Source organism: Diorhabda carinulata, chromosome 5 (genome assembly GCF_026250575.1).
Source record: "Diorhabda carinulata isolate Delta chromosome 5, icDioCari1.1, whole genome shotgun sequence".
Lineage (NCBI taxonomy): Eukaryota > Metazoa > Arthropoda > Insecta > Coleoptera > Chrysomelidae > Diorhabda > Diorhabda carinulata.
Window position 1 is genome coordinate 18,946,757 of NC_079464.1, and position 13,470 is coordinate 18,960,226.

At 32.7% G+C, this 13,470-nt stretch overlaps 1 protein-coding gene across 2 annotated transcripts in view; it reads right to left on the reverse strand.

The window, feature by feature from the left end:
* LOC130894092 (cell adhesion molecule 4-like) overlaps positions 1-13,470 on the reverse strand; it is a 239,150-nt gene that overhangs the window by 18,184 nt on the left and 207,496 nt on the right. For both annotated transcript variants that reach the window (XM_057800671.1, XM_057800670.1), the window contains exon 6: positions 10,357-10,525. In XM_057800671.1, the coding sequence (XP_057656654.1) occupies positions 10,357-10,525 (169 nt within the window). The remainder of the gene's footprint in view (positions 1-10,356; positions 10,526-13,470) is intronic.

Here is a 13,470-nt window from a genome sequence, read left to right on the forward strand (position 1 = left end):
TATGGTAAGAATTGGTTAAATTATAGGCTATTCAAACAAAATCCGCTAAAAATGAACGATTTATGTAATTCAAATATCTACGGCGAAGAGCTCTAGCCCCGTAGGCATCGAAGAAATTACATTCTGAACGTACTCCACCAACATGGCATCTCAATCTTCTCGAAGAGCGATTTGGAGCTAATTTGAGACACCAGGAAGAGGATGTGCTGTATTAGATCCATATCGGAAGATTATGCAGGCCGCCAGTCCAGAACTGTGATTCCCAATCGCTCCAAATATTCAATAAAAACTCTGGCGGTATATGGACGAACATTAAAATGAATTGGTCACCAATAAATTGAGTAAATGGGATCACAGCCTCTAGAAGGACTTCCTCGATGTACCTCTGAGCAATTTGAAACCTATTATTTATTAAAATCAATTCATTTCGGGCGTGTAAATTGATTCCACCTAAAACCATAACTAATCTCCTCAAAAAGAGGTGATTAGCTAATAGTACATTGAACAAATCGATACTCTCGTCTCGATCGGTAAATAATTAACTTTTCTCTTCGATGCCTTTCCAAGTGTTGGGGTCCTGACGTGGATCGCCATGCTCCCTGAGTTTTCGCCGCACATAAACGTGTATTTTGAACCTTTTCAAGCTTTTTCCCAACCTCAGGAGCCATTGAATATCAGTCTGTTAATACCATAAGCTCCGGCCTTTTTTGGCCAAGGTATCAGCTCGGGCTATGTTAACATTTGAAAAAACCATTAATGTGGACAAAAATAAAAAAAACATGTCTATTAATAAGAGAAAAGGTGGTTAATGAATCAAATCTGGGTTTTATGTAATTATTTACTAATACTGAAGGTATTAGTTCAATGGACATTTACTGTAATAACCAAAATACCCAAAAAATAAACAAATAGTTGAAAATTAGCTTTTAATAAGAAAAATATGAAATATCCCAAAAGTAGTTGAGCGAATTGTACATGTCTAGTGCAGTCCATGAGTTATTAATCTAGTCACAAATAGAAAAAAAATTGATTATCCTTTTTTTACTACACATTTTCAGATTGAAACTTTTATGCCAGTATATCGAAATGATGCATCTTTAGAGTTAAAATGTTTGTACACCACCTGTTTAATTTCATTGTCAGTGTTAAATCTTTCACCCTTTAACACAATCAATACCCTTACATGTGTAAAATATTGTAACCATCATATTTTTGTTGTTTTTTGTAACCTTTTTTCGTTACAGGCTTTTCATTTCAATTTAACTCCAAGTATTTACCACTCGTCATCGTTTAGTGATTCTCGTCTGCAGCAAACTTCACGACACGGTCTTCACAACATGACTGTATGGTGGTTAGAGTTCAAAGCAGCAAGTTTAAACTTTGTGTAGAGCTTGTTGAGATTTGCAAACGCACTCAAACTACCATAAGAGGTTCAGAAATTGTAGAACGTACTACGTACATCACATTTTTTTAATTACACACATTTTTGAGATATTATGTGCAGATGACTTATAAATTAACCAATTCTATTCAAATCTACAAGTAAGAAAAGAATCAGCAACGAGGACTTGAAATTTGAGTTCTGGATTGAAATTGTAAATAAAAGTGTTCAATTCCACATATTTGAAAAAGATATCTTCTACTAGAGAAGCCAAATAAAACTCTGATAATGTCAAACTAACAAACTCATACAAAAATCTAATGGTTGAGCTACACGTGAAGTATTCAGTCCTTTTTAAATTTGCCAAAGAGATAAAGTTGAAGAAAATTTACATGGATATTCCTATTCTATACGTTTGTTTACCAAATGAAATGGAAATTCTACCATTTTCACAGATTTATATGTGAGTTTCATGAAATTTGATCGACTTTTTCCATATCTCGCGGGTGTATGAAGATTTTACCATCAACAAATATTTTGTATCTAGAGAAATGTGTTAGAAAACCACGTTAATGAATAGAAACTGAAATAAGGAAACCGGGCCTGGGTGGTTATTCATTACCTTAAAAGAAAAGAGCACGCCACGGGTTTTTAATTAGTCATCTAGAGCTTTCAACACACCTACGTTGAAAAAGAGGAAAAGTATTTCATCACAAATAATGGTAACACTTTTAAAACGAATCTGAATCTATTTGTTTATATTAATTTGATTTATTACTTTCTATATAAAATTAGCTCTTTTAAGCATGCAAATATATTATCAGATCAAATGTTTAGAATTCTTTCTAATAAAAAATATAAAAAACGTGCATTTTTTTAAAATTTTCTGCTGATTTTGAAGATATTTAGTAAAAATTTTTCTCATTTGAATCCGTTCTTCATATATTACGATTGGAGGTTGCATAAAGATTGATATCGGCAATTCATAGAGGAATATTGGAAAATTGATATTGGAGAGTCTCAAGAATGGCTTAGGCAAATTAGATGTCTTCCAGTCACTAGTTTCCTGCTCGATCTTCAAGAATTTTCCTTATGCTTTTCCCAATTCTCGTTATTATCGCTAGATCATCATCGTATTCCAATATTTGGACGTCTTTAGTAATAATTTTACCTGTCAGCTTGCAGTCTAGTAATGTACCAAAAAGAGTTGATGATAGTCCTTCACCCTGTCCGACTCCACGTAATTACATGTGATTTACACCCCTAATAATTGTTTTTTGAATAAGATAGTGAATGAAAAAAGATATTTAGACTTTTTCACAAACGAATTGACAATTTTTTTAAAAGTTATAACTTTATCCATTCGTTGTGTTATGTTCTTACAACAAGATGGTTGTGCTGATGGTAAATAGGATGTGGAAGCTTTTTTATGTAGCCAGCCAGATCTCTAAACTTATCTTTATATAGGGCTAAATAGAAGGTTTCATTTATACTAATAGATCTACGACAAGACATGATATGCTACGACTAATTCGCAAGTACGTATAATTTTTGTTAAATTAGGGATTGAAGTTCAAAGAGCGTGATTTCTTCCCAAATAAACACTGGAAAGTATTAAGGATAAGTTTACTTCAGCATGTTCTTATTATTACAAGATTTTAAGAAAAAAAACCGGATACTAAAAGCAAACCAAAAAATTGTGGTAATGAATCCCATGACAACGTTTTGAATCATACGATATTAATCAAAAGTATTTTGTTTTCAGGGCCCCAAATCCACGAATATCGATTCAAATGACTTTAATTCATATAGGATTCGAATAAAGTTCAAAATAACGAGTAGCCTCATTTTTTTCTGGACCATAATTGCTTGTATGGTCTATTTATTGTATAGATTAGGTTCTAGCATAGACTTTTTGCAATTTCAAAGTGAATGTGTTGTCGTTTGATGGAATATCGATGAAAAAACTTTGTTATAATCCTAATTGCTTGGTAGAAGTTACTACTTAAATGATAAGTAGAAGATTTGATGATTATTTAGTTATTTAAGAGCAATCGATGAAATATCTTTTTTAAACAAAAACTTTTGGGAATTAATCGGTTAACTGATATCCATTTTCTTTAAAAACATTTCTTGAATTTGTACAAACGATTTTCGGTGGATGTGTTTCATATTCGTCAACTTTAATGTTAATACTATGTTTAAAAAATGATTTATACCGAAAAAATTCTCATAAACATGACACGCGAACGAATAACGTGTCAGAAAAATGTTATATAGTCCGGTTAATTTATACATTCGAAGTTACATAGTTTCACATCAAGCTGAAAATCAGTGAAATTGTTTAAAATACAATTTAATATGGAATTTGGGTGTTACCCGTCATTTCCAAGAATAGAAAAAATTTTATTCAAGGTCAAAGGTGATAAAAATGAGTTTTTCGCAATTTGTCGCAATTTTAAGCAAAATGATGAGCTTTATTAGAAAAATATCTCAGACAAAAATTGTAGATCATAAAATTATCTACAAAAAACGTATCAATACTTTTTTTCCTACGATTGACTGTTTCTGAGATATAATGATTCAAAAAGTTGTAAAAGTTGTCGTATTTAATGGTTTCAACATTTTCAGCAGTAAACTTTTCTTACAACATTGAAATGAATCGAGACTTGTTGTTAGTATTTATAAAAAATTATCAATTGACGAAGATGTTGCAAAAGTTCGACGATGATTTTCTGCAGCTTTGGTATTTCTCGTGCAATCATTATAACCATTAAATAGCCATTCGGTAAATCTGAAACCTAACTTTCACCAACTTTTACAAATTTTGAATCGTTATATCTCAGAAACGGTACCTCGTAAGAAAAAAGTATCAATACATTTTCTGTAGATAATTTTATGGTCTATAATTTTTGTCAGAAGTACTTTTATGATTGAACTCACCGTTTTTTTGACCTTTGAGCTTGAATAGAAATTTTTCCATTTAAGGAAATGATGTGGAGCATTCAAATTTCATTTTTTAATATATTCTGAACAATTTTACCGATTTTCAGCTTGATCGTAATTTATGTAGCTGCACTTTTATTTTTTGGACTAATTTGACCGGACTAATATTCAATCGGATTAAAAATTTGGAGACGAATGCGGGAATTACCAAAATGAATATTTATTATGTCATACTGTCACAAATGATAGACATACAGTGAAAAAAACACGGTTAAATCACAGTGGAATAATAATATACAGGAAAAGATGGAAGCCAGATTTTAACAGGTGTTGCATAGTTGCCACGATTCCGATTCTATACAGGATTTCTCTCACAGAAATTATGAATTGGATTTTTCCAAATTATTTAAACCACGTTTTCAAGATTGTTATAGGGTGAATTAATAACAAATAGCTGACGGACTGTATACAATTAAAAACAATGATAGTTGAACTTTAACTTCATGATTTTTTTATTGAAATTGATAATAAAAACTATATTTTTAGAAAACAAAAGATAATTTAGTTCCTTCACGTTATATTCTTCTCTAAATTACTCTAATAACAAGTTCGGTAATCCTTTTAAATGCAGTGAACGAACAAGAACACATTCGCTACGACACGGTGTGAAGAATGCTTCCTGATGACTTATATCCAACTTCAGTCACTTTGAGCGTGAACTTACGCCTGGATATCAGCGAAACCAAGAACTAAATTACCGCAGACGTTCCATTCCGCGTTTAATGGGCGTTAAGGCGAGATCGATCCTGATGGATAATGATGTTCGCTTGAATGTAAATCTAGCTTAACGAATGTAAATACTTTGAGGTAGTTCTCCGTTGAGAAAGGCGATATATTGGAAATTTTAGTAGTTGAAATGCGAAAAATTATAGATCGCGAATTTTGGATGAAGATGAATAAAGTATAGGATCGAATGAATATTAGTCCGGTCAAATTAGACCAGAAAATAAGAGTGAAACTACATAAATTCCCATCAAGCTGAAAATCATTAAAAATTTTTATAATACAATTGAAAATAAAGTTTGAATGTTCCGTATCATTTCTGTGTATGGAAAAAACTTTATTTAGGGTCAAAGTTAAAAAACATTAGTTTTTCGCGATTATCAGCAAAACGGTAAGTTTAATCATGGAAATATTTCGGGAAAAAATTGTAGATCATAAAATTGTCTACAAAAAATGTATCAATAGTTTTTCTCCTACGAGCCACCGTTTCTGAGATATAACGATTCAAAAATTGGTAAAAGTTAGGTTTCAGATTTACTGTCGTATTTAATGACTATAATGATTGCAAGAGAAATATCAAAGCTGCAGACCAACAGCGTCGAACTTAAGCAACACCTTCATCAATTGATATTTACTTATAAATACTCACAACAAATCTCGGTTCATTTCAATGTTATAAGAAAAGTTTACTACTGAAAATGGTAAAACCATTAAATACGATTATTTTAATCATTCTATCTCAGAAACGGTTGATCGTAGGAAAAAAAGTATTGACACATTTTTGGTAGATAATTTCATGGTCCACAATTTTTATCTAAGGTATTTTCATGATAAAACTCACCGTTTTGTTGAAAATTGCGAAAAACTCATGTTTATCACCTTTGACCTTGAATAAAATTTTTTCCATACACGGTAAACATTTAAATTCTATGTTTAATTGTATTTTAAACAATTTCACTAATTTTTAGCTTGAAGGGAATTTATGTAACGTCGAATGTCTAAATTGACCGGATTATATGTATGTATGTTATAAAAAGTTTCCTAGCAGATTAATGTCAGATGGAAAATGTTGAAGCTACCAAATTATGTACATCTCTAGGAATAAACCAAGACAGCCTCTCCATCCGACTCGACGACATGACAGTTTTACTTTTTTAATTTCATTTACGAAAATGAAATTAAATTGAATTGAAAATTAAAAACCAATAAAAAGCAGAGGTGTACTTATTGGAACAAAAACTAATTTCTCTTTAGCTCTTGAGGGCTCATTAGGGGTGACTCAATATCCAAATGAGTGTATCACACTAGGAAATAATTATTTTTCTCAAAATTGACCTGAACTTTGTTTGGGGGACGTTCATTCTTCATCCCAGCTGATTCATGGGAAAAATTGTTGAATCGCATTACATCAAATGCAATTTTGAAAAATTATCATTAGCTAGGCACCAGAATGGAATGCAATATTCCGTGGAAACTAAGAAAATTGTTCTTATTGAAATGTATCCTTTGAGTAATTTTTTGAACCTAAAATAAAATTTATACACAGTGCTATGTACTCTTTTCCAAATGAACTAACAGATAAAAAACTTGATACCCTCATTAAGATAGTAATTTTTTCCAAAATTCAGGATCCTACTTATAGACCCTATAATTCCTCGTGGAGGACTTAATATCTAAGAGAATTAAGCATAATTGTCATATCTAGGACTCCTTTATACATCTCTGTTCAATGTAAGCGGGACACTCTGTATATCAACCTACGAATTCAAGAGTAAATACAAAACATTCCCGATAGAATTAGATCATTCTTTAGAACTTTTAAATTCCTCTATTGTTCTCAATCACACCCCGAATGACTTCTTCATATTTATTATCTTTTTAAACATTTTTTATCTTCTTTTTAACTCTTTGTATATTCAATTCTTCTTTCCTCCTCCTATCCATACTACTCATCTCATTCTTGGTCGTGTAGTTGGTGTACATTTCATTGGACCACCTTTTTCCGCTTGCAGACCATACCGTTTCAAACTCAAGGATTGGTTAAATCTAACTATGTCTTGTCCTGTTGGAATGTTTCTCAATTCCATAAGAAAAATTTGATTTGAACAAACAATGATTGGGTGAGGTAATAGCTAACCTCTTCGTGAGTCCTCTCTATCCAAACCTTGATATATGCTAAAAGGCGCGCAATCCATCTTTGTTGAAAATTCCATTGGCCTTTTCCTCGTTGCGTACTCTTTTGTATATTCTTTCGGTAGCTAGTCCCCTGGGATGGTTCCCGCAATTGGTAGTACTGATGATTCTAACCCAAAGCGATATGCACTGCATAATCTAAGAGCTGCTCTGAATTGGCCACTAGGTAGGTTTTTGCGATGGATCTCTATCTGCGTCGTTTGTTGAGTTTGTGACTGTCATCAACAATCTTCTTTTGGTGACGGTCGGATCTCCGATATTCCTCATTAGTCGATTATGTAAATTCATTGCCGTGTCTAGTCCAAATCCTTAATATTCCATGATTTTTTTCGTCTGGATGAAGAACTCTTCGACTTTCATCGCTTGAATATTGTCGGATGTTGCCTTCTACTTCTTGGTCAAGAAGATCAAATCGGTATTTTCCTTCTCAGAATCCTCATGGTACTGGATAACTAGAGATCTTGGATTTCCTTTCTATGGAGATATGCCCGTTCTAAAACCAAATTTGATAGATTACCACAAGCTTTCACTGCCGTTTGAAGCCTTGGTTTATCTTTCCTACAGTGTCTAGTATACACAGAGCGCGATTTACTGATGTAGTATTTGGATATAAGAACTATTTTCTGCCTTTAACATCTTTTTGGGGAAGTCCCAGTTTTCAGTTTGAAGATTTCTGAAAGAATATCATCTATCACTGGCACTCTATGGGCGAATAAGTTTCTAAGATACTGCTATAGAAAAAGTGAATAAACACCTAGAGCTTATGCAAATATGGAAAACCTGAACTAAGTAAGGTTAATAGCATTCAGTGTGTCCTTATGTTCTCTAAACATGAAATTTTGTTAAACCGCTGAGAAATTCGTAGTTTGCAAATTTCGAGATAAAATTTCTTGAATAGACGTTGTCGAAATTAAGGTGGAAAATATAAGCGGATAACATAAGTAATTAAATCTACGCCGCGAGCGGCCATTTTGAAATTCGAGAACTTTCCCGAACAATCTGAATTTGTTTGAAAATAAATCGAGGCGCGTATGTGGATGGTTAATATACCTCAGCAAACATATTAATAAATGCAGATACTCCCGGAAGATGTTTTTAATTAGTCCAAATAGTGTTAGCAACAACAACTTTTATTAATTATATTATATAAACTCCTATCAGATTCCGATTAAATAGATAAATATATGAAAACATAACTTTTTATTTATTTACACTTCGTCAAAGTGGAAGATTTTAGAATAATTGTTGCTTCTTCAAGTCATTCGGTATCAACTCTTTCGGATGTTATGGCATTGAAACCCTCGAATTTTTTTTTTCAAGTTTGTATGTTAAAAAATCAATAAGTTATTGAAGGATTTAATTAGAAAAATAAATGAACGCAGTTTTCATATATTTGATCATGAGAGGTGATTTTAGTAGGGGTTGAATTGTCTAAAAAACAACAAATTTTATATAACCGATGAATTGTTTTTAATTAAATACGAAAAAACTTTTTCATAAGGGCTGGGGCGTCGTAGCCAGCAATATTTTCAGTCAATCAATTTAGATTTCATACAACGCAATTTCAAATAATTCACTTCAACTTTATTCTGACCAAATGATGCTAGGGCAGTTTTCACCCTCAAGGAATGGTAGCTTCCAAAGAAAAGGAAAAATAAGGGATTGGTATTGAAATGAATAATTTTAATTCAATATGAAGCAATTTTAATCGTTTTATGATATGCTAACGATTTTTCGAAGCTTATTTGTGAATTAGATGCTTTCAAGGGATGATTTAAAGGGGTTTCATCCATCAAATGTATCAAAACCTCGTTTTAGGGTGTCAAAATATTTATAAATAACTCACATCAACTTTATACCGATCAATTTATTTTAGAATTTGAGGTTTTTCATTTTTTTTTGTAATGGAGGGATAGTTTTACCTCTAAAGAATGAAAAGCATACGGTAGTTTCCAAATAAAAGGAAAAATTGGGGATTGGAATTTGTATAAAAAATTTGAATTCAATGTAACGCAGTTTTAATAATTTTACGATATAATAAGGATTTTTCGAAGCTTATTTTGAAATTAGACACTTCCAAGGGATGGTTCAAAGGGGTTTCATCCATCCAATGGTTCTTGGCTCGTTTTAGTGTGTCAAGATATTTATAAATAACTCACATCAACTTTACACCGATCAATTTATTTTAGAATTTGAGGTTTTTCATTTTTTTTTGTAATGGAGGGATAGTTTTACCCCTAGGGAATGAAAAGCATACGGTAGTTTCCAAATAAAAGGAAAAATAGGGAATAAGAATTTGAATAAAGAATTTGAATTCAAAAAGACGCAATTTTTTATCGTTTTATAATATAATAACGATTTTTCGGAACTTATTTTTAAAGTAGAAGCTTCCAAGGGGTTTTATCCATCAAATATATCAAAACCTCGTTCTATGGTGTCAAGATATACATAAACTCCATTCACTTCAGCTTTATTCTGAGCAAATAATTTTAAAATATGAGATTTTTCAGTTTTTTTTGTAATAAAAAAGTTGTTTCACCTCTAGGAAATAAAAGCCACCCGGTAGATTCCGAAGAATAGAGAAATTAGGGAGCTGAAATTGATATCAAGAATATAAATTTATTGCGACGCAATTTTAATCATTTCAAAACTTAATTACAATTTTTCAAGCATATTTTAAAATTACCTGCTTTTAAGGGATGATTCAAAGGGGTTTTATCTATCCAATTAATAATAAACTCAATCTAGGGTGTCAAGATATTAACAAATAATTGATTATAATCCAATTATGACGAAATAATGCTAATATAGGAGATTTTTTCAACTAATAAAGAAGTAGCTTTCACCCTAACAAAAAACATAATATGAATTTGACTGGACTATATTTCATTATCCTTTTATCTCAGTGTATACACTGATTATTCTTTCTATCATATTTTTTCCATCAATTGGCTCTTGAAAAGGATAAACAAACCCTCAAAGTATTTCTATTATATTCAAGTATCTGCTCTATCTGCCAAAAACCACCTTCCATCACCTAAAACGTCACTTACCATTCAGAACATGTACTGTAAGTGTCTTGGGATTCGCGTTAGAAGGATTACAAGTATATTTTCCCGAATCTGAGTCCCGGGCCTTTTGTATTAACAAATAGCTGACTGTGTTGTCACCCTTTTCGGTGATGACATTCACTCCACCTCTCGGGGAATCGTAGTTGATTTCCTGTAAACAAAAAATAAAGTTAGTATAAAAAGAATTGACACAAATCACTGAATCACTACTGAATTGTTTGACGTAATTTTCAATGAAACCATCTCATCAACATCAACCCCCAGAGTGTTTTCGATTTGAATCAATCCAAAATCTAACATTCGTTTTGTTGCAGGTTTTCAGAAATATAGCACAATTTGACAATATTGCATGGAAGAAGGTCTTTCAATTCGTAATTGTTTCAAGAGTTCCAGTATTGAATTTAATATCTCGACTATTTGTATCCTTACAGCGCATATTCCATTGTTTGAAACAGTCTTTTTCTGTCAATTCCTCCAGCACGCACGCTTCTTTTCATAGCTTCAACAAACAGAAATCCTGTCCTTTCCAATTGGTCAATTCATATAGAGTCAGCAATACATCAAGAAACAAAAAGAAGCAGCTCCTATACAAACGAAGGCGACGGCTACACTGCTTTGTTTACAGATACGGTACACATCGCGTTCTTAACAGTAGACTTTAAGCTAAAGAGTTCACAGTGACTAGCTTTTGGTGCATGCGTACTTTTTTTGTAGAAGCGCCAGAAAGAAAGTTCATCAACATCAACAAAGGCTTATTTCCAACCCAAATACATGTTGATCGTAGACTTAGGCATAAAATCTAGTCTCGTTAAGAGATAACCACGTTTCTTATGTAGATGAGACTCCATATTTACAGCAGTTTTTGACGTGGAAATACGACCCGAAAGCGAATCATCTCCAGGATCTTAGAAACGCTTAAACTACTAAAAAACAAGTGAACGCGACAAAAATTCATTTCGATACTTTCATTTGTAGTTTTTCCAAGTTTCACGTGAAATTTCATAACAATCCGGTGATCATTTTTATGGTAATACCAAAATAAGCGGTCCCTATACAAACAAAGGCAACGGCTATACTGCTTTGTTTACAGAGTCGGTACACATCGCGTTCTTAAGAGTAGACTCTAGGCTAAACAGTTGACAGTAGCTAACTTTTAGCGCATGCGTATTTTTTCTGTAAAATCGCTAGTTTTGTTACTAGATGCAACATCTTGTATGCACATGAGACTGCAGCTCTTTGATTTTACCGAGACCTATCTGCTGCACTTCGGGCACTGCAAATCAACCTCAATGTCATCTGTATCAGACTCAAACGATGGCGCATTAAATTGAATGAAGATAAAGGGCTCATGTCCAACTCGAATACATCTGGATCGTAGACTTAGCTAAAGAACTCAAATAATCACAATTAAGATTGTGTCACAATGAACTATATTGGATGATATAGCGCTGATCACAGTTGTCAATTACTTGCAGGTCTACAAAAAGTTTTTAAAATCAATTTGCAGTTATGAGGCACAACGTCCAACTCCAACATCGAAATTCGAGAAAACTTTGAGTCCAAAGTTTTTCTTAGCATGTACCTATTGATGTAAATGCTCAAGACACGCTGAAAACCACTGAAAAAACAATTTGACGTATACTACTTGGTGGAAAAATAAATTTTTTAAAAGTAATATGATTGAGTTAAAAGAAGAACAACAAAGAAATTCTCCCTCGACCCTTTATTTTTTCCTGTTATCAACAAAACTAATATTTCAGTCCGTGTTAGACAACCATGTCTTTTGGAGATACCGAAACCCAACGTTTCCCGTGCGAAGGTTAAGGATCAGTTGACTTGGCAATTTCAATTCGGACAGAAGGGTTTTGAATTGAGATCTACTGGTTTAGCAGGCACGCCTCCTTCCATAAATTAGTTTGATTAAGTGATTTGCGAGCCTGTCATGTCTTATTGAGCTATTACAGGAAGAATAGAGTATCGGGACGTGATTGAAAAATATTGTTAGGTCGAAAAATGAGGTTATGTCGAGTTTTAATCAGAATAAGCACAATCTAATATTTCATGAATGATTTTAAGATTAGAACCATCAAGTTTGTTTGTTGTTAATAGAATATGTTGGACCCCGAATATTTTTGATGATCGATGATGTGAAAAATGAGATCTGAGAAATGATATAGTTCAAAAAACTATTACGACCTCGATTGCAAGCGTGGTTTGAAGTAAAAATCGATAGTAAAGAAGACATATGATAAATAGGAGATATGCTAATTCAGATTTGTGACCTTGACAACATTTCTGATTACCTATGCACTAAACTGTACTTCTCAACATCTCGATACAGAACACCAATCAAATTTGTAGTCCTCTCAAACTAAATCAAATAAAAATTTGGTGTAATCTTGGGTAATTTGGCAACAGTGTGGTTATTTGAATGCTTTGAGATCACTTTTGAATAATTTGTATGTTTGTAACCGACTTTTTAGTCTCCATTTTACCAACTTTGTGCGAGAAGTACTTGGTCTGACATAGAGGTGGCGGTAGTTGCTTAAAAAATACCACCACCGCTGTTTAATATTTGATTACATCAGTCAGGATTCATAGATTTCTTTTTGTATCCTATGTATGTATAAGTAAAAAAGATGAAGCTAGGGGATGAACTACGTAAGCATGCATTTCCAGACTCACTAATTCGAAATGCAACCATTAACACGTACCTACCCGATTCGGCAGAGCCTCGAGAAGCTTGGCGAACAAAAATTATTAATAAGAAAAGGAAATTGCATTTGTACAATGGAAAAATGCATTTTGAAAGTTCATAACTCGGGAAATATTACTGGTTTTCGAGGTCGTTAAACAAGAATATCATGACAAAAAAGGCCTACGAGGTACCTGGTGTTCAACGTCGCCAATATCTACGTCGTCTATCAAAGTCCTGTGGAAAGAGCAGCATTTAGTCTCCATAAAAATTGCATTGACTAGTAGTGAGCTCCAAAAATATTTTCTCAAATAATTTGCAGACGAAACTATGAAGTTGGAGGCGATAGAAATGAAGGAACAGAATTGAGATGCAGTAAAAAAATTAACGTTAAATCATTT